The following is an 18,058-nucleotide window of genomic DNA, read 5'->3' as shown; positions in this document are numbered from 1 at the left end:
AACTTGGGGCTAAACTGGTATTATTTCACAAACATTGAAGCATCTAGTTCCGTTATTTAGGATTAAATTGGTACCACTTGAAATGTGAGACTAAAATAGTACTATTTTGTATGTTGAGCAAGGTTGTAAAAACATTAGCCGCTAGTCGGGCGGTAGCACCCTCGAGGATCAGTCGGAAATTAATCGGATTTGTATTTTTTTATTTTTTTATTTGTAAATCAACAAAATTGTTATATAAATTCGAAACATGTATATTTGTACCATTATCTTTTAAAATGTGTAAATATCAACATTTCAACAACAATATCATTGAAATAACTCAAACGGATAAAATATAATGTTCGTAAGTAATATAATTCACCAAAAGTTATTAAACAATGTTCTTAAAGTCTTAAACTCATATCATGAAAATAAGTAGAAAACATAATCAAACTAAAATATTCGAAAATAATAATAAACACAATTCACGAATGACCATGCAATAATTTTCAAAAATAAATTATAATAAAGGAAACAAAATTAATAATAAAAAATATTTTTGTTCATCGGCATCCAGGTGGCCAAAAATCGCCTAGAGACCAAAAAATCACAAAGAGGGACTAATCGAAGAAAATTGGGACGTATTCTGAATTTCGAGCGTCTACACAGTCCAGACGCTTTGGTTTTCAACATTGAGATTGAGTTTACATTGGTACTTTCTCAAAAACCTTAAATATTATGTAGAGACAATTAGTGTAACAAATTGATCCAATATTATGTAGATATTATCTGTTTTGATCCAAATCTAACATTTTGGGTCTCACGGCTTTAAAAGCGCATCGTCATGTATTAGTTTCTCATCTTACTAATAAGACACAGTCAGTAACACCATGGTCCAATACCATGTAGATATTGTCCGCTTTTGTCCAAATCCAACACATTGGGCCTCACGGCTTTAAAACGCGTCTACATGTATTGGATTCTCATCTTACTAATAAGCCACAATCACTCCCTCTCCATTTCAGATGTGGGATTCAGTTCATTCCTGCCCCCATCACCATCCCTTAGGGCCGCTCCTTGCTCAGGCCTTCTACCCCGGCGGCACCCACTCTGAACCGAGTCGTTACAATCATCCCTTAAGGAGCCTCCTTGCTTAGGCCTTCTACTCCCGCGACACCTTACTAATAAGCAGCAGTCACTCTCTCTCTATTTCCAACATTTGATTCAATTTATTCCTATTAGTAGTTTTCACCTGGTCAGTGACTGACCAAGTGAATTTAGTCGGTCACCATTAGATCTAGGCTTATTAAAATCAGATGGTGGAGATTAAAATAATCGTACAACTTAAATTTACACCTTATAGATCTAACGGTGACTGACCAAATTCACTTGGTCAGTGTGAAAATTACTGTTATTCCTATTCTCATTGTCATCTCTTACGGTCACTCAAACCTTCTACCCTGACGCCACCTAGTTCAACCAGCGGTTGCATAGAATTATTGTATATAAATAAATTCCTTTTTAAAAAAAAAAATTCTTATAGCATGAATCACTTGAGTTAATATAATATTGTTTAAAGGATTAACTTCAAATTTGGAAAAACTTAACCTAGGTGATGTCGTTCTCTCCCGCTGCGGCGGCCACCCTAGGTCATGATCCGCCGGAAAGTCAGTCCCCCTTTCTGAACCTGAACTCAGACTCCGCACCCCACACGAACTACGGCCCGCCACCGTAAAAACTCTCCTGGAAGGATATCGCGTTTGCATCCTCCGGAACCACAACGCCCAAACCTCGAACCGATCTTCGGGCTGCCGGACTGATACAAATCAAATTTGATGAAACAAACCCTCTGTTCCCTAAAGTCACCATTGATGCAGGATTAAAAAAGAAATTGGCAGAGCCATGGGAGAATGCACTAGTCATAAAGCTGCTGGGAAGGAGAGTAGGCTATGTGGCCTTGCAAAGAAGGACAATAGAGCTCTGGAAGCCAATAGCAGGGGTCAGTATGATGGATTTGGGTGAGGGCTTCCACCTCGTGCAATTCGATAACGAATTAGACCGAAGTCATGTGATCAATGATGGACCATGGTTAGTCTAAGGTCATTACCTGACGGTCAGGACGTGGTCGGCTGCCTTTAGCCCATCAGAAGCCAGTGTGGAGAAATCCATGGTTTGGGTACGCCTCCCCAATCTCCCTTTGTTGTTTTATGATGAGGATGTCTTAATGGGGATCGCTGCAACCATTGGTAAGCCGATAAGGGTTGATGAAAACACAGCAAAAAAAGCCAGAGGTAGATTTGCAAGAATTTGTGTTGAAATTGACTTACTCAAACCTTTGATCGCTCACTTCGAATTGGATGGGGAGATTCAACGAGTTGAGTATGAAGGATTACATACGGCTTGCACTAATTGTGGTAGATATGGGCATCTCAGGAATGAGTGCTGCTGGCCTAGTGCTATAGCGACAAACAACTCCTGTGAGACAAGTGACATGGTGGTTGGAGAGGCCAATGCTGAGGAAAATAACATGGTTCCGAATCCTAGCTCATCAGGGATGAAGGAAAGCACATCTACCACTTTAACTACAGAATCAGAAGTGTACGGACCTTGGATGATTGTACCTAGAAGGAAGTATCAAGCTCGTGGGAATGGAAAGAGTATGATGGGCAAAGAGGGGCAAGAAGGATGGAAACAAGCTCAATTGAACCCATTTGTTTCCCCTTCCAATACTACTAATGTGAGTATAAGTTCTGGAGGGTTTAAAACCTTCAGTACGGTGCAAAGAGGGAATAATGAGACTGAAAGAGCAGGTGGCAGCGCTACATAGAAAAACAAAGGAAAGGGACCAGTAAAGATAATGAGCCGGAACAAGGAAAACAGGGAACAAGGAACGATCCTGCATTCAAACAGGTACGCGAATCTGAACATTGAGGGTATGGATGTAGAGGCAGATTTGTGTAGGAATGGTAATGCTTTACAGGATGTGGGCCAGACCGGTACTGTGGGGAGAAGCAAGAGGACCCGCCTGGAACCAGATACCAGACTGATTCTACACGAATTAAATCCGAACACTAAGCCGGAAAGCGTAGTGCTGAAAGGGAACGACAGACTACTTCAGAAACTGAGGGACAGGTCTATTGCGCAAGGACTGATGAAGGAAAACAAAACATATTAGAGAATCAGCCCCCTGGCTTTGGGGCGGATTGATGTGCTATTTGACTTTTGTTTATCTCTTCGGATTATGAAGATTATTACATGGAACTGTTTTGGTGCCGGTGGTACCGCTTTTCAGAGAACCCTTAGACATATAGTGAAGACCCACAAGCCTAACATTGTTTGTCTGCTGGAAACTCGGATTCCTGGTAGCAGGGCGCAGGCAATTGGCAAGAGTATTGGATTTTTGAATTGTGAAATTGTGAAGCGGAGGGATTTAGTGGAGGGGTTTGGGTGTTCTGGGATGATATGAAGGTTCAGGTGACAGTCAAAGAGAGAAATTACCAGTATTTGCACTGTTCTATCACCTTTAAAGGGGGAGAATGGAGAGACCGGTGTTTCGCCTTCACTGCTGCTTATGTTAGACCGCAGATGGTGCACAAAAGAAATTTTTTTAAAGATATGGAGACTCTGAAAAAGAGAGTGAGGGACCCCTGGCTCATTTCTGGGGATTTTAACTGCATCAAGGAGAGTAACGAGAAGCTAGGTGGATCGGTTAGAACCCTGAACAAATGTGGTCAATTTGCTTCTTAGATTAATGCTCTGAACCTAGTGGATTTGGGTTTTGTGGGGCCTAAATTTACTTGGTATAGAGGCTCCTCACCGAGAATGAGGGTAGCATGCAGGCTTGACAGAGGCCTCTGCTCTGCAGACTGGAGGCTCTGGTTTCCTTCCGCGGTTGTAAGACACTTGCAAAGAAGCCATTCGGATCATACACCGATTTTAGTGGATTTCTTTTGTGAAGTAACGAAACAGGAGGCCCCGTTCCGATTCATGACAGCATGGCTTGAGGATGCTTCCCTCCGTGAGATTATTCTTCAGAATTGGAATGGGACAGTTCAGGTAGGAAAAGCCCTCAGCGATTTGTCTAACCGGCTGAAAACTTGGAATCGTGAGGAGTTTGGGAGTATTGTTAGACGTAAAAAACGCGCATATGCCAGATTGGAAGGAATTCAAAGACACCTGGCAACGAGGTGCACGAATGGGCTATTGAGGCTTGAAATTAAAGTTCGGAAGGATCTTGATACTGCCTTGAGGCAGGAAGAGTTGTTCTGGGCACAGAGGTCTAGGGTGCAGTGGTTGAAAGATGGAGATAGGAATACAAAATTCTTCCATTTGTCCACTGTGATCAGGAACAGGCGCAACTGGAAAATCGGCCTACGAGATACTGATGGATCTTGGATTTGGGATGAAGGGCGGCTACGAGTCATGGCAGGTAACTATTTTAACGAGTTGTATTACGAGGACCTCCCGGTTCGTATCCCTATCACATCAGAGCATGGATTCCCTAAAATTCACCGAGCTGATTATGAGGTTTTGATCAGACCTTTTCAAATGGAGGATGTCAGAATTTCCCTCCAAAGCATGGCGCCTTGGAAAGCCCCCAGGCCGGATGGGTTTCAAGCCGGTTTCTTCCAAAAATTCTGGAATGTGGTAGGGCCTTGCACAAGCACTAGTGTATTAAAGGGGCTGAACTCTGGGACCCTAGAGGAGGGAATGAATACCACTTTTATTTCTCTGATCCCGAAGATAAAAGAGCCGGAAAATCTAGCCCAATTCAGACCCATTAGTCTCTATAATGTTAGGTATAAACTTATCACAAAGTGCATTATGAATAAACTGAAGCCCATTCTTGCACATGTAGTGGGGCCGATGCAAAGTAGCTTTGTACCAGGGAGGCAGATTACCGATAATATAATGCTTATTCAGGAAACGGTCTTCTCCTTTCAGCAGGCTAATAAGAAGAAAAACAGATGCTCTTGAAGCTTGATCTTGAGAAGGCATATGATCGCATGAATTGGAATTTTCTAAAAGACACTCTGGTGAACTTGGGACTACCGGACAACCTGGTGACAGTAATTATGAATTGTGTTTCCTCCCCGTTTATGCATATTCTTTGGAATGGGGAGAAATGGGAGGACTTTAGACCAACTCGGGGCCTAAGACAGGGGGATCCCCTGTCCCCTTATCTGTTTGTCCTATGTCTTGAGAGGCTCAGTCATTTAATAATGGATGCGGTGGGATCAGGTGATTGGAGACCTGTCATTTTATCCAAAAATGGACCCCGAGTCTCGCACTGTTTCTTTGCGGATGACATTGTTTTACTGGCAGAGGCATCAGTGGATCAAGCAAACATAATTAAGCAGGTTCTGGGTCAGTTTTGCGACGGCTCGGGGCAGAAAGTGAGTCTTGAGAAGTCTTGCGTCTTCTTCTCTTCACATGTAAGCAGTGAAGCTCAGGAGGAGATCACGCAGGTGCTTGGGATAAAGAGTACTTCAAACCTGGGGAGATACCTTGGAGTTCAATTGAATCATGAACGAGTTAGTAGGCGGTCCTACGAACCGGTGATTGAAAGAGTGATGAGTCGGTTGGCAGGGTGGAAGGAGAAGTGCTTGTCAATGGCGGGCAGAACCACTTTGGTTAAGTTTGTACTATCGGCCCTACCCAACTTCACCATGCAAACTGCGGTTCTCCCGGTTAGTGTCTGTAAGAATTTAGACAGAATTAATAGGAACTTCATTTGGGGAAGCTCGGAAGGAGAGCAAAAAGTTCATCTTGTTAAATGGGACTCTGTGAGTAGGCCGCGAGATTGCGAGGGATTGGGGGTGAGACAGTCGCGCAAAGCTAACCTAGCGAATGTGGCTAAACTGAGCTGGAGGATGATGACGGAACCTAATTGTTATTGGGTACAAATGCTTAAAGGAATCTATGGGGGAGATAGAAATGGAACCGATTTATTCAGGAAGAAAAATCCGCAGAGCGGAGTTTGGCGTAGCATCATTCAAGGTGCGACGGTACTAAAACGGGGGATGAAGAAACTGGTTCGAAATGGGGGGGACACAAAGTTTTGGGAGGACCACTGGCTAGGGAATACATGTCTGAGTGAGACAGCCCTTAGTACGATTAGTGAGGAAGATCGTAGGAAGAGAGTGGAGGAGTATTGGTCGGATAATTGGGGTTGGGATTGGGAGCGGATTAGACCCGTGGTACCGAACGAAGTGCTGCACCAATTAGCAGCAGTATCTCTGACTCGAGATGAGGAGGCGGGGGACAGCTGGACGTGGAAGTTAACGGAATCCGGTATATTTTCGATAAAAATAGATTACGATCTACAGAATGACCAAGCGGGCATGCCTCAATATGCCTGGAATAGCGCGGATTGGAAGGTTCTATGGAGCATCGATGTGCCGGAGCGGATTCGCTATTTTTTATGGACTGTGGGACACGGAGCTGTGTTGACAAATGCCAACTGCTTAAATCGACACTTGAGCATGGATGATAATTGTCTAACCTGTGGAGATCGGGAGGATTTACTACATCTCCTCCGTGATTGTGTTGAAGCCAAGAGAGTTTGGCAATTTTTTGTGCCAATTAATTGGCAGCTCGGCTTTTTTGCAGGTACTCTTGAATGCTAGTTTAGGCGCAATCTGCAAATTAAGCAGAGATGGGGAGGAATTGCTTGGTAAGCAGTATTTGCAATTGTTTGTTGGAATATCTGGAATTGGAGGAATGAACTTACCTTTGCAGGCACCATGCGAGACATTGCGAAAAAACTGAACAAAGTGATATGCCTAATTGAGGAGAAGGCGGGGCTAAATATGCATCAGGAAATTGTTGATACGGGGCAGATGGTGGGTTCAGATCGGATTGTTAGGTGGCCGCCATCGGAGCCAGGTTGGGTTAAGCTCAATTGCGACGGGGCTTGTAGAGGTGATCCGGGTTGGGCGGCTTGTGGAGGTCTGGCCCGGGACAGCTCGGGAAACTGGATAACAGGTTTTGCGTGTAATTTGGGAATCTGCACGGCGTTGCTTGCGGAAATCTGGGGTCTCTATTACAGGCTCGAGCTGGCTTGGAGGATGGGATGGAGGAAAGTAATTTTTGAGACAGACTCAATGGCAGTGGTGAAGTTGATGAAGGAGGAAAATCAAAGGTTTCACAGGTACGTGATGGCGTAAACGGCTAGACGCCACTATGGATGTGATCTTTCTAAATGCTCTATCTCTACTAGACGCCACTACTTAGGGGCAAGTGTACCCCGTCGTATCAAGTAATAATCCGGTTAAGACCGGGTATCGAATCCACGGGATTTATAACTACAAGTATTAAATGACTCGATTTTATATGCTATCTAAGCGGTGAATACCTTGAGTTGATTCGGGGAACAACTACAAACTACTCCTAACTACGGGTGAGACAAATTTATATAGCAAAACTCTACGAAATGATGTGGAAGGCGATAAGTTATAAATATGATAAACAATGACTTCCAATATATGAACGGTTAATGATTTACTCTTGCAATGACGACTACGTGTAGTGTGACCGACCCGTGAAGTACTTAGACTACGTGGTTCCTAGTCAAGGCGTGTCTAATGCTTGGGACCAGAAATTAGGGCCCGTAAGTTCCGTGGTTTGTCAATTCCTACGGTTTCCGGATCGTCACTTCCGGTAAGGCAACACCTATATGAATCCCTAAAGATAGCCCCGAATGGCGTCGGAAATCGTGTTCTCCTACACAATAATCAATTACGAGTATCAAAACAAGCAATAAACATCAACACGTATATAGAAACGAAAATTGTAAATCATATATTATAAATATGGAAAACGTAAATACGGAATACAACCAAGCCTAGTACATAGGAAGAGTGCAAGCTAGTTAGCAAGTAAAAAGGGAAGAATCCACCCTCGGAACTAGCTAACCGGACTCAAGGCCGTCTCTTAGGACTTGGAGGTGGAGCTTTCGAGCTTGGTGAGCGGAGATGGAGCGAAACTTTGATGGAACGCCAGAATCAACGAACAAGCTCTCAAGGTGGAAGAGTTTTGCTCTATAAATACAATCTCAAACAAAAATAACAAGAGCTTTAACTATATTAAAATTGTATATCCATGGTGTCTCTAAAGTCTAAGAGTCAGCCCCTATTTATACACATCAAGCTAGGGGTAGAATTGTAGTTTCACAAAATACAAGCATGGAGGAACATGATTTTCTGCAGATTTCTCATGACACGCCTCGCGTATGGTGGAGTACGCCTCGCGTAGTTACCCATTCCGTCAGAAATCTCCTGCATGTGGACCAAATCCAGATCTTGTTGTCTCAACCACGCCCCGCGTAGACTTGGGTGCGCCTCGCGTGGTTGAGTTTCTGAGATTTTATTGCTTGAATTGGGTCTTTTACGCCTCGCGTAGCTGAAGCACGCCCCGCATAAATGAGTCTCTGAGCTTTTTGGATTGAGAACTTCCTTACACGCCCCGCGTGTAAGGTGGTACGTCCCGCGTAGGGTAGTTGACTCAGGGAGACCATGCAGTCTGACTTTCAGGATTAGGCTTATCATTTCTGACACATGTTCCATGCCTCGCGTGGTTGTTGATACGCCCCGCGTATTGGTGACTAGATCCCACGTGGTGCCTGTGGATTGAACAATTATTTCTGACCAAGTGTTCCACGCCCCGCGTGAGGGGTGATACGCCCCGCGTATGTCAAAGGATTTTTGCTCCTTGCTCGTACCTGAAATACAATTCTCGAGAGCCGAGTTAGCTTGGCGTTTTATTTTCTAAATTAATCAAAAATAAGGAAAATTAACCGAAAGTACGGAATTTATTTTTATTTCGTTATTTTATTAAAAACACTTTATTTTTGCAATTAAACTTATTTATTTCTCTTAAAATTAATCCGTAAATCACGCTAAAAGATAGGGACGAAACGCCCCTATCAGTACGCGTGGATTATTGAAGATTGTCGGAGGAAAACTAGTATGGATTGGGATGTCAAAGTTGTTCATATCCTTCGGGAAGGAAATAGAGCAGCGGATTTTTTGGCAAATTTCGCAGGATCTTTGAGCTTTGGGCATCACGAGTGTGATGATCCCCTGTAGGCCTTAGGGACATTCTCAATTCAGACAAGGTTGGCACTGGCATTCGGAGGAGAGCTCGGGAGCCGAGCTCCATGGACGGTCTTAGTTTTTAGTTTTTTTTCTTTTGTGTCGGGGTTAGGCCCCTCCTTCTGTTCAAAAAAAATATAATATTGTTTTTTGTTTTTTTAAGTTATAAAAAAATAATATCTTTTATAATTTATGTCAAGTATTTTACGTTTAAATTTTTAAATTGGATTTTATAAGCACACGAAACATGTTTTTTTTTAATTTATCTTTAAAAATTATATGGTACCAGAGATTATTTTATTTATTTATTTCTGTGTGAACCCTTTAATCTCACTAAAATTCTGTTCTACACCAAATTAATAATTGAAACGTGACAATATTTTGATTTTGATTATTTTATTTTAGTTAGAGCTAGTTAATGATACATACTAGTAATTATAGGATATTTCTATATCTGTACATTAGATATTATATAATAATTTATATTTGTAAATAAGAACTTCTTTTATTTTATAGAATAATTATTTCTATTTATTTTATATAAATAATATAAAAGTATTTCAAAATTTTATAATAAATAAGGTAAATAATTTATTAGTCCCCTCATTTTTATTTAACAACATACTGTTTAGTTTCATATTAAAAAAAAATACATTATAAAGTCTCTATCATCTGTTACTTTTAAACTTTTGATACTTCTGTCTATTTATTTTAGATTTTTAATAGCTTTATTCGGCATAGACAAGAAAACATAAAATACCAGGGTAATATCATTATTTTATATCACATTATTGCCGAGCCTTGACATAACCATGAGTGCAACCGTCTAGGATCTTGGACTAAAAGAGTCAAATTTTTTTTTTATTATTATCATATATATAATATTTTTTATTATAAATTCATGTTTAAAATGGACTCAAAATTTTATTTTAAGCTTTTAAATATATATATTTTTTTTATTAAGGACATCTTATCTAAAAATGTCAGAACCTGCCCTGACTATGGTTGTTTTGACTTAAAAGCTAAGATATGTTTGGTTAAAAATCTAAAATGAAATAGATAAAATGACCAAATAGTTAATATTGATAAAAGATAGAAAGTTTATAATGGTCATGTTTGGTAAAAAGCTTTTTGGATTAAAATTGGAGTTTTGAGCCACCTTAGAGGTTTTGACTCGTCAAACCTCTAATAGTTGTGTTTGGTGAATAGGGATTTGAAAGAGGATCCAAAAACTAATTTTGAAAAAGTTAGATTTAAGAGCATCTCCAACAGCCTCTTAAATTGGCTCTTAAGTTAAAATTTGAGGAGGGAGAATGAAAATTCATCTCCAACAGCCTCTTAGTGGCTCCTCAAATCACTAAGAGCCTCTCCATCCTCTCTATTAATAGAGAGCATCTCTCCACCTCTTAGTGCCTCATAACTTCATTTTTTTATTAATAATTTATTATTAATGTGTCTCTCTTTTCACACTATTGGTAATGTAACAATAAAGAATAATCTTAATAATAAAATAATAAATAAGGAGTGAATATAAGGAGCATTGTTTGAGATGATATATCTTAGCCACTCTTAAATCACTAAGAGTCAATTATTTATATTATTTTTAGAGAGCTCACTAAGAGTCTCTTGGAGATGCTCTAAGAGCTTTGTCAATTAGTTTATTACTTCATCTCTTTTGAAGGACATCTTTACCCCTAATTACTACCATTTAACCCCATGTAAAAGCTTTATTATGTCCTTATTTGTCATTTTACACAAACAGTTATTAGTAATCAGCTAAGTTTTACCAAATAAGTTTATACAATCAGTTAGTCAAATCAGCTAACTAAAAAAGTAATCAGCTAACAGTTATTTGACAAACATGACCAATATATATTTAAAAAGGGTTAAGGTGCAAAAATACCTCTAATGTTTTAGATCAGGAACAATTTTACCCTTAACGTCTAAAATGGTATAATTTTACCCCTAACGTTGGCAGCTAAGAGTAATTTTACCATTAACGTTGATAAATTGGATCAATTTTAGAAATAATTCATTGAATTGTCTTCTCGGTCATGAATCTTCTCATCTATACTTCATATGTGTGACATTTTATCACTAATTAGTAATAAATCACAAGCATATGATTAGACGTGAAAAAAATAAAATAAAAAATAAAAAATATATTGTATTTTGTACGAGTTGGCAAAAAATTCAAATATTTCATCAAATTTTAAAAAATTTAATCTCCAATTCTATCATTAAATCACAAAAAAAAATGTGAAATCTTATTTTTTAGACACAATAGATATGCAATTGGTGCAGAATAAGGAACAAAATATATGTGTTTTATAATAATGTGTGAAATTGACCTAATTTATCAACGTTAGGGGTAAAATTGCTTTTGGCTGCCAATGTTAAGGATAAAATTGCATCATTTTAGACGTTAGAGGTAAAACTGCTCTTGGCTATAAACATTAGGGGTATTTTTACGCCTTATTCCTTTTAAAATAGAAGGATTACGCGTAAAATTTCGGGACTAATAAATTGGGATTAAGGTGCAAAAATACCCATAACGTTTTGAGTCAGGAGCAATTTTACCCCTAACGTCTAAAATGATGCAATTTTACCCATAACATTGGAAGGTAAGAGCAATTTTACCCTAACGTTGATAAATTGGATCAATTTCAGAAATAAATAATCAAACTGTATTCTCGGACATGAATCTTGTTATCTACACTTCACATGTGCATCATTTTATTAGTAACAAATCACAACATATGTTGGAATGTGAAAAAAGATAAAAAAAAATATACTGATTTTTTGTACGAATTAGATAAAAAAAATTTCAAAAAATTCACCGAATTTATAAATATTAATCTCCAATTCTAATTAAATTATAAAAAAAATGAAGAACGAATTGTTATGCAATCGGTACAAAATAAGGAAAAAAATATTTGTGTTTTATAATAAAGGTAAAATTGACCAAATTTATTAACGTCAGAAGTTAAATTGCTATTGGTTTCCAAAATTAAAGGTAAAATTACATCATTTTAGACGTTAAAGGTAAAATTGATTTTCATCCAAAACGTCAGGGGTATTTTTTGTACCCAATAAATTATCTAATATTCAAATTAGAGCTACCTACATTTCGATTATTTAATGAAATGAAAAAAATGGTAGCTGACACAGACCAAAGTTTCCAAATTCCCAGGGCATGAAATCCACGTTACCAAACATCCGACGGTCTGAATAAAAATTGAAATAACAACCACATTTCAATTCCCCCAAATCCCATTTCTCTCTCTTCTTCCTTCCGATTATTACCCAAACACGGCCTTATTCTCTCTCAATTAGGGTTTTTCCAATTTGAATCGAAATTATTGATGAACCTCTGAAAATCCTGATTCCTCCTCCACTTCTTTGTGATGTAAATGATTAATCAATCCCGATGTTGAGCTCTTCGTGCTCTCAGAGTCCCATTCTTCTTCCGTCTGTTTCCAGACTTAGGGTTATTAACCGACCTGGATTTTCCCCTCTTTTGGCTCGGAACCCTCGGATCTCTGAATATCATTCTAGATTGTCGAAAAATGTAAGTGTTGCTTCTCTTCATGTTGTAGTTTGTTTTTTCTGTTATTTTGTTCAATCGGTGGTTAGGCCGTTTTTTATGGCTTTGAAATGGAGGCCCCAAGTTAGGAATTTCGTGAACTTACATTGTTTTGCTTACTATATATTGTGCCCTGGAGGGGGCCAAGTCCCTGGCCGCTGGAACCACCCTAGCATGGATGGTTTTGGCTCTCGGGCGTTGTAACTACCCCTGTTATGGATAGTTTCAGCACACTGTTTCCGACAAAATAGGGGTTGGGATGGTTAATTAACTCATTGAGTTTGTAGTTAATTGCAAAATCCAACTTCTAGGCGATAAATTGCCCCAAGTTGGTTCAAAACGACTCAATTTTATTTTTTCAATTCAAATCTAGCTTAATTTTGAGAAGTTATACCGTGGGAAGTAAAGTTTGGGTCTGGACCACTATGATAACATGTATATATACGAGTTTGATTTAGCAAAAAAAAAAAGATATTTAGGCAGGCACGTGTAAAATTCCCCCCAGCCGACCAATCTTGTATTCGCCACTGAGTTCTACATATTATTATTATTTTGCATCGCTAGAGATACCTTGTTTTTGTTCGTTGGATTAATTGTTTGAGCTCAATTAAGATATTTTTGTTGTTGTGGTTGTTGCAGAAATGGAAGATTTCATGTTTTAGGCATGAGGATTTTGCTCCAGTGGATCCGAAGTCTGATGGTGTTGAACACTGTTTACCAGAACAACTGGTGAACAAGCCTGAAGTTGATAGTTCCACTGATGTTAAAAGGGATTGGATATCAAGTGTTCGAGAGGTATTGTTATTCTTTTTTGTTTTTGCAGTTATCTTTGTTTGCAGGCCTGGAAGTTGTGTATAGTTACTCAATAATTGTTTCTGGTGCTTGTGCTTGGTAACGGAAAACTAAATTTGGGCAGCTGAGTGAGTCAGTATAGTTAAGATGAAGATAGTGAACTTCTTTTTGATTATAGGTTTAAGGTCATAGCTTCGGTGAATTTTAGTTCTCTTTCTTCCTTGTTGGATGCCTTAATCCGGTTGTGAGATGAGCTTGTTGTAAAGTAATGTTCATTTGTTGTGGAATGAATGACTTTAAAGCCTTGACATGTATCTACCATGGAAGACGCATGTTTTCACATTGGACACAAGTACATATGTACCTGATGATGGTGGTTCCTGAAGGCTCATAAATAATATCCTGCCAAATGTAATACATCGTTTCACGGGGTATATAGGAATTTCTGGTTTTTGGTTCTGTGAAGATTTGAAGGATCAATAATTCACTTCTGCTAATTGTATGTAAAAATTGTCCTGTATGATCTGTTGAAAAGAATTTCCCGCACAAAGTAATGTTCGTTTCTTATGGAATGACTTTAAAGCCTTGACATGTTATGTTACCATGGAAGACAGCATGTTTTCGCATTGGATGTGAGTACATGTGTACCTGATGATGGTGGTCCCTGAAGACTCATGATACATCATGTTTTGAACATGGTATAGGCATTTCCGGTTTTTTTGTTCTAAGACGATTAGAAGATTTGAAGGATCAATAATTCACTTCTGCTAATTGTGTGCAAAAATTGTCTTGTATGATCTGTTGTAAAGAATTTCCCTTGGCAAGTTGACATTTCCCTGAAGCTTTCCCAAAACGCTCATATTCGTTAACGTTTTCTTACGTCTAGTTCTTCAATTTGGTTTTCAGGCAATAGTGTTTGCAGGATACTAATTTTTGCTATAAAAAGCTATGTGGTTAGTAATTTGGACTTTAAGTTTAAGTTCTATGTTTCAGGCTGCAGATGTAGTTCTCAAGGCAATTGGGAGCCAGTGGACTGTACCCTGGACAGCAGAGACCATAATGCAGGCAAGCTTTCACCTCTTCGTTATTTTATGAAGGTTTATCTAGGAATATTTGCGAGAACAGTGAATAGTAGGAGTGTCAAAACAGGTTGTCGTGTCATAATCATGTTGTGTTAATGTTTAGAAGGTTTGCGGGAGTAGTGAATAGTAGGAGTGTCAAAACAAGTTGTCGTGTCATAATCGTGTTGTGTTATGTGATATGTATAGTCCACATGAGTATATATGATATGAATGCAACAAAGATAAAAATCGTGTCAAACGGGCTGTGTCAAGCGAGTTGCTATAAATGATAAATTGTGTTGTCGTGTCAGAAACTGACAGTCCTAATAGCAACTGGTGGGGATATTGTGTGAATAGCGAGAGGTGGCAATTTCTGACATGAAAACACGATTTACAGAGACAACCCGACTTACATGACACGATTGACACGGAATTCATTTTTCTTGCATTTATATCATATGTGACTATATGGAACATATATATGAGATAACACAATTTTGACACGAAACCTGAATTTTCCACCTCTATCACTGATACAATTCTAATCTCATTGATTTCCTCCTGTATATAAATTAGTTAAATGTAGAATGCATGATAATTTGAATAAAAACGATTGTTTAATGCTTATAATCAAGCTCCGGAACGAGCTAATATCTCGCTGTAATACAGGTGATGATTCTCTGGGTTGTCTCGTTCTGGTTCATAGGATCCTGGGTGATTCCATTTGCAGCCCACATGGCAGGTTTCAACAAGGACTCCCTAACATTTAGAGGACAAGCTTTATTCAGCCTCGTGACCGATGTAACAGAAGGCATTGCCGGGATCGCAATTCTCCACCGCTGCTTATCTCGGTTCCGTCCCCTCACATCAGATTGGTTTAAGTTTAGCCTAAAAGGTAACTGGATGTTTGATGTTGCTCTCGGATGCTTCATGTTTCCCTTAGTCAACCGCCTTTCACAATTCAACCTCAGCCTACTCCCCATTCTGCCCTCCGCACCCGTCACAATCTCAAGCGTCGAGCAGTCAATAGCAGCACGGGATCCAGTAGCAATGGCATTGTACGCAATAGTAGTTTCAGTTTGTGCTCCTATATGGGAAGAAATAGTCTTCCGAGGCTTCCTCCTCCCTTCCTTAACTCGGTACATGCCCGTCTGGTGCGCAATCCTAGTGAGTTCAATTGCCTTCGCATTAGCTCATTTCAATGTACAGAGAATGCTACCGCTTATATTCCTCGGGGTCGTCATGGGCGTTATTTTCGCCAGGTCGAGAAATCTGATGCCGTCAATGCTCTTGCATAGCCTCTGGAATGGCTTTGTGTTCCTGGATTTAATGAAATAACTTCCGAATTGAACTTATCGATCATTAACACGATCAATCAGAGGATCATATCGCATTGCGGATTCCGGCGACATCATTAAAGATTTAGGCAATGTTGATTCAGAGTTGTGAATAGTTGCAGCAGCAGAAGTGGAAATGGTATTGACAGAGACATAGTAGTCCAGAATATGTTTGATGTCTGTAATTATACAAAGGGGCAAAATGGGGAGAAAAAGATTATTCCTTTTGGCCCGTTGAGATCTTGCATGTCGAAATTGTAATACGCTTTATTCGATAAATCACAAACTTTATTTTTTATGGTGCGGTGCTCGATTGGTTTTCATTTTCGTAATTTTTTAACAGTAGAATAAAAGTGTTTGGTTAGAATTAAAAAAACAACTTATAATAATTATTTCGGAAAGAAAAATATCAGTAAATAGTTAATGGTAATAACAATCAATAGATATGAATAGGTAAAGACTTAATAAATTGATATTCATTTGTTAAATGAATAGAGTCAAATTGATACTCAAAATTAGCATAAACAGTTAATTTAGTCTAAATTAATTTTTGGTATTAGTTCGGTCCTTAAAGTTGGCATGAAAGGTTAAACTAATTTATGATTAAATCAGTCCTGAAAGTATAATGTATATCTGATACTCGAATTTTACTATTTTTACATTTCAATATTTGAAATATATTTTTATACTTAAAAAAATTATATTTTGCATAATCGTCGGATTTTTTGGCATCATCACATTACTTTAAGTGTTAGTGCATCGATACTATTAGTGCATTGATATTATGTACTGACGGTAACCCTTTTTTGAAACTATGAATATTGTACTGAATTTATTCTTTTATTTCTTTTAAATAAAAAATTTCAAATTGTTGACTAATGAAATAATAATATTAAGTAATAACATATGACAAAAATAAATTTAAGATAATTTTATTTATAAAAAGAATATATCAAATTTTGAATAAGAATTAATTGAATTAATTTTAATTTTTTTAATGAAAAATTATATTAAGTGATAAAATGTGAGAAAAAATAAAAGCCAAAATTGATTCAAAAAAAATAAATAATAAAAGCCAAAATCGTACTAATAAAAGAAATCTCTAAAAATCTCTCGAAATAGGAGTATGGGTCACGAACAATTAATTATGATAGAAACTCTTCAAAAAAACAGAGGCAAAAAAACCCTCACTAAATCACTTAATGCGTTGATATTCTACACTGACGCATAAATTAAGCATTAACAGCAAAGCATTATGTAACTAGGTAGAATATAATAGTTTTTAAGCATAATAATAGATTTCAAATATCAAAATGTAAACATGATAAAGTTCAGGTATGAAAATAATATTATATTTTTAGGACTGATTTGATCATTGGTCAATTTAACTATTTATGCCAAGTTTAAGAATCGAATTGATAAATTGATAAATTGACCCTTCATGCCAATTTTAAGGGTGAATTTGACCCTTTATTATTTGTTAAATTAGTTAAAAGGCACACATGTCAATATGATATGAGTGAGTTTTTTCTTAATTAAGAGTCAAATTGGCATTAGAGTTGGTCGACACGATGAAATTACATTAAAAATCAGATTTTAATTTTTATTTATAATTATCAAAATCTTTTTATGTATTTTATCATCGTATTAAAATATCATAATATCATAACTTTATTTTTGTTTTTATTAAATTTCCAGTTATTCACCTATAAGGAAAAAAACAGTTTAAAAAAAAAACCAAACAGATTTGACATTTAAATAAATTTATTTAGGAATACGTGACGCTTATAAATAATTTCTCAATCATGACTATTGTGTAATTTACCCTTATTTTAACCAAAAGAAGTTTGGGTATCAACTCAGTTACAAAGTTATTAATATTTGATAAATTGGCCCACATTTGCCAAATTTGTAGATATTGAAATTGATTGTATTTAGAATAATTTGTCAAATATTGTCAATGTTGAGTTGATACTGAAATTATGATTTGGACTAAGTTGAATCTATTTGTTAAATTTAGGGACTAAATTGAACTTTAAGTTTTTTTTATTGTAAAAAGTATAATTAAGTTCCTGAATTTTGCCTGTTTTAAGGATCAAACCCCTGATATATGAAATGAGAAGCTCTGATGTGACGCTACGGTTCCCTGCGGTCCAAACCCGGTGCCACATTAGGTTAGGGGGCTGGGCTTTTCGCTTAAATAACAGT

At 37.7% G+C, this 18,058-nt stretch overlaps 1 protein-coding gene across 1 annotated transcript; it reads left to right on the top strand.

Moving 5' to 3' along the window:
• Positions 1-12,237: 12,237 nt before the first annotated feature.
• LOC136211109 (uncharacterized) lies at positions 12,238-16,148 on the top strand. The gene is made up of 4 exons (XM_066002648.1): positions 12,238-12,645; positions 13,300-13,455; positions 14,446-14,517; positions 15,183-16,148. Exons 1-4 carry the CDS (start codon positions 12,505-12,507, stop codon positions 15,849-15,851), a joined length of 1,038 nt encoding a protein of 345 aa, XP_065858720.1. The 5' UTR covers positions 12,238-12,504; the 3' UTR covers positions 15,852-16,148.
• Positions 16,149-18,058: the final 1,910 nt, after the last annotated feature.

This window comes from Euphorbia lathyris, chromosome 1 (genome assembly GCF_963576675.1).
Source record: "Euphorbia lathyris chromosome 1, ddEupLath1.1, whole genome shotgun sequence".
Lineage (NCBI taxonomy): Eukaryota > Viridiplantae > Streptophyta > Magnoliopsida > Malpighiales > Euphorbiaceae > Euphorbia > Euphorbia lathyris.
The sequence above is the reverse complement of the archived record's forward strand: the minus strand, read 5'-3'. Positions and strand labels throughout refer to the sequence as shown.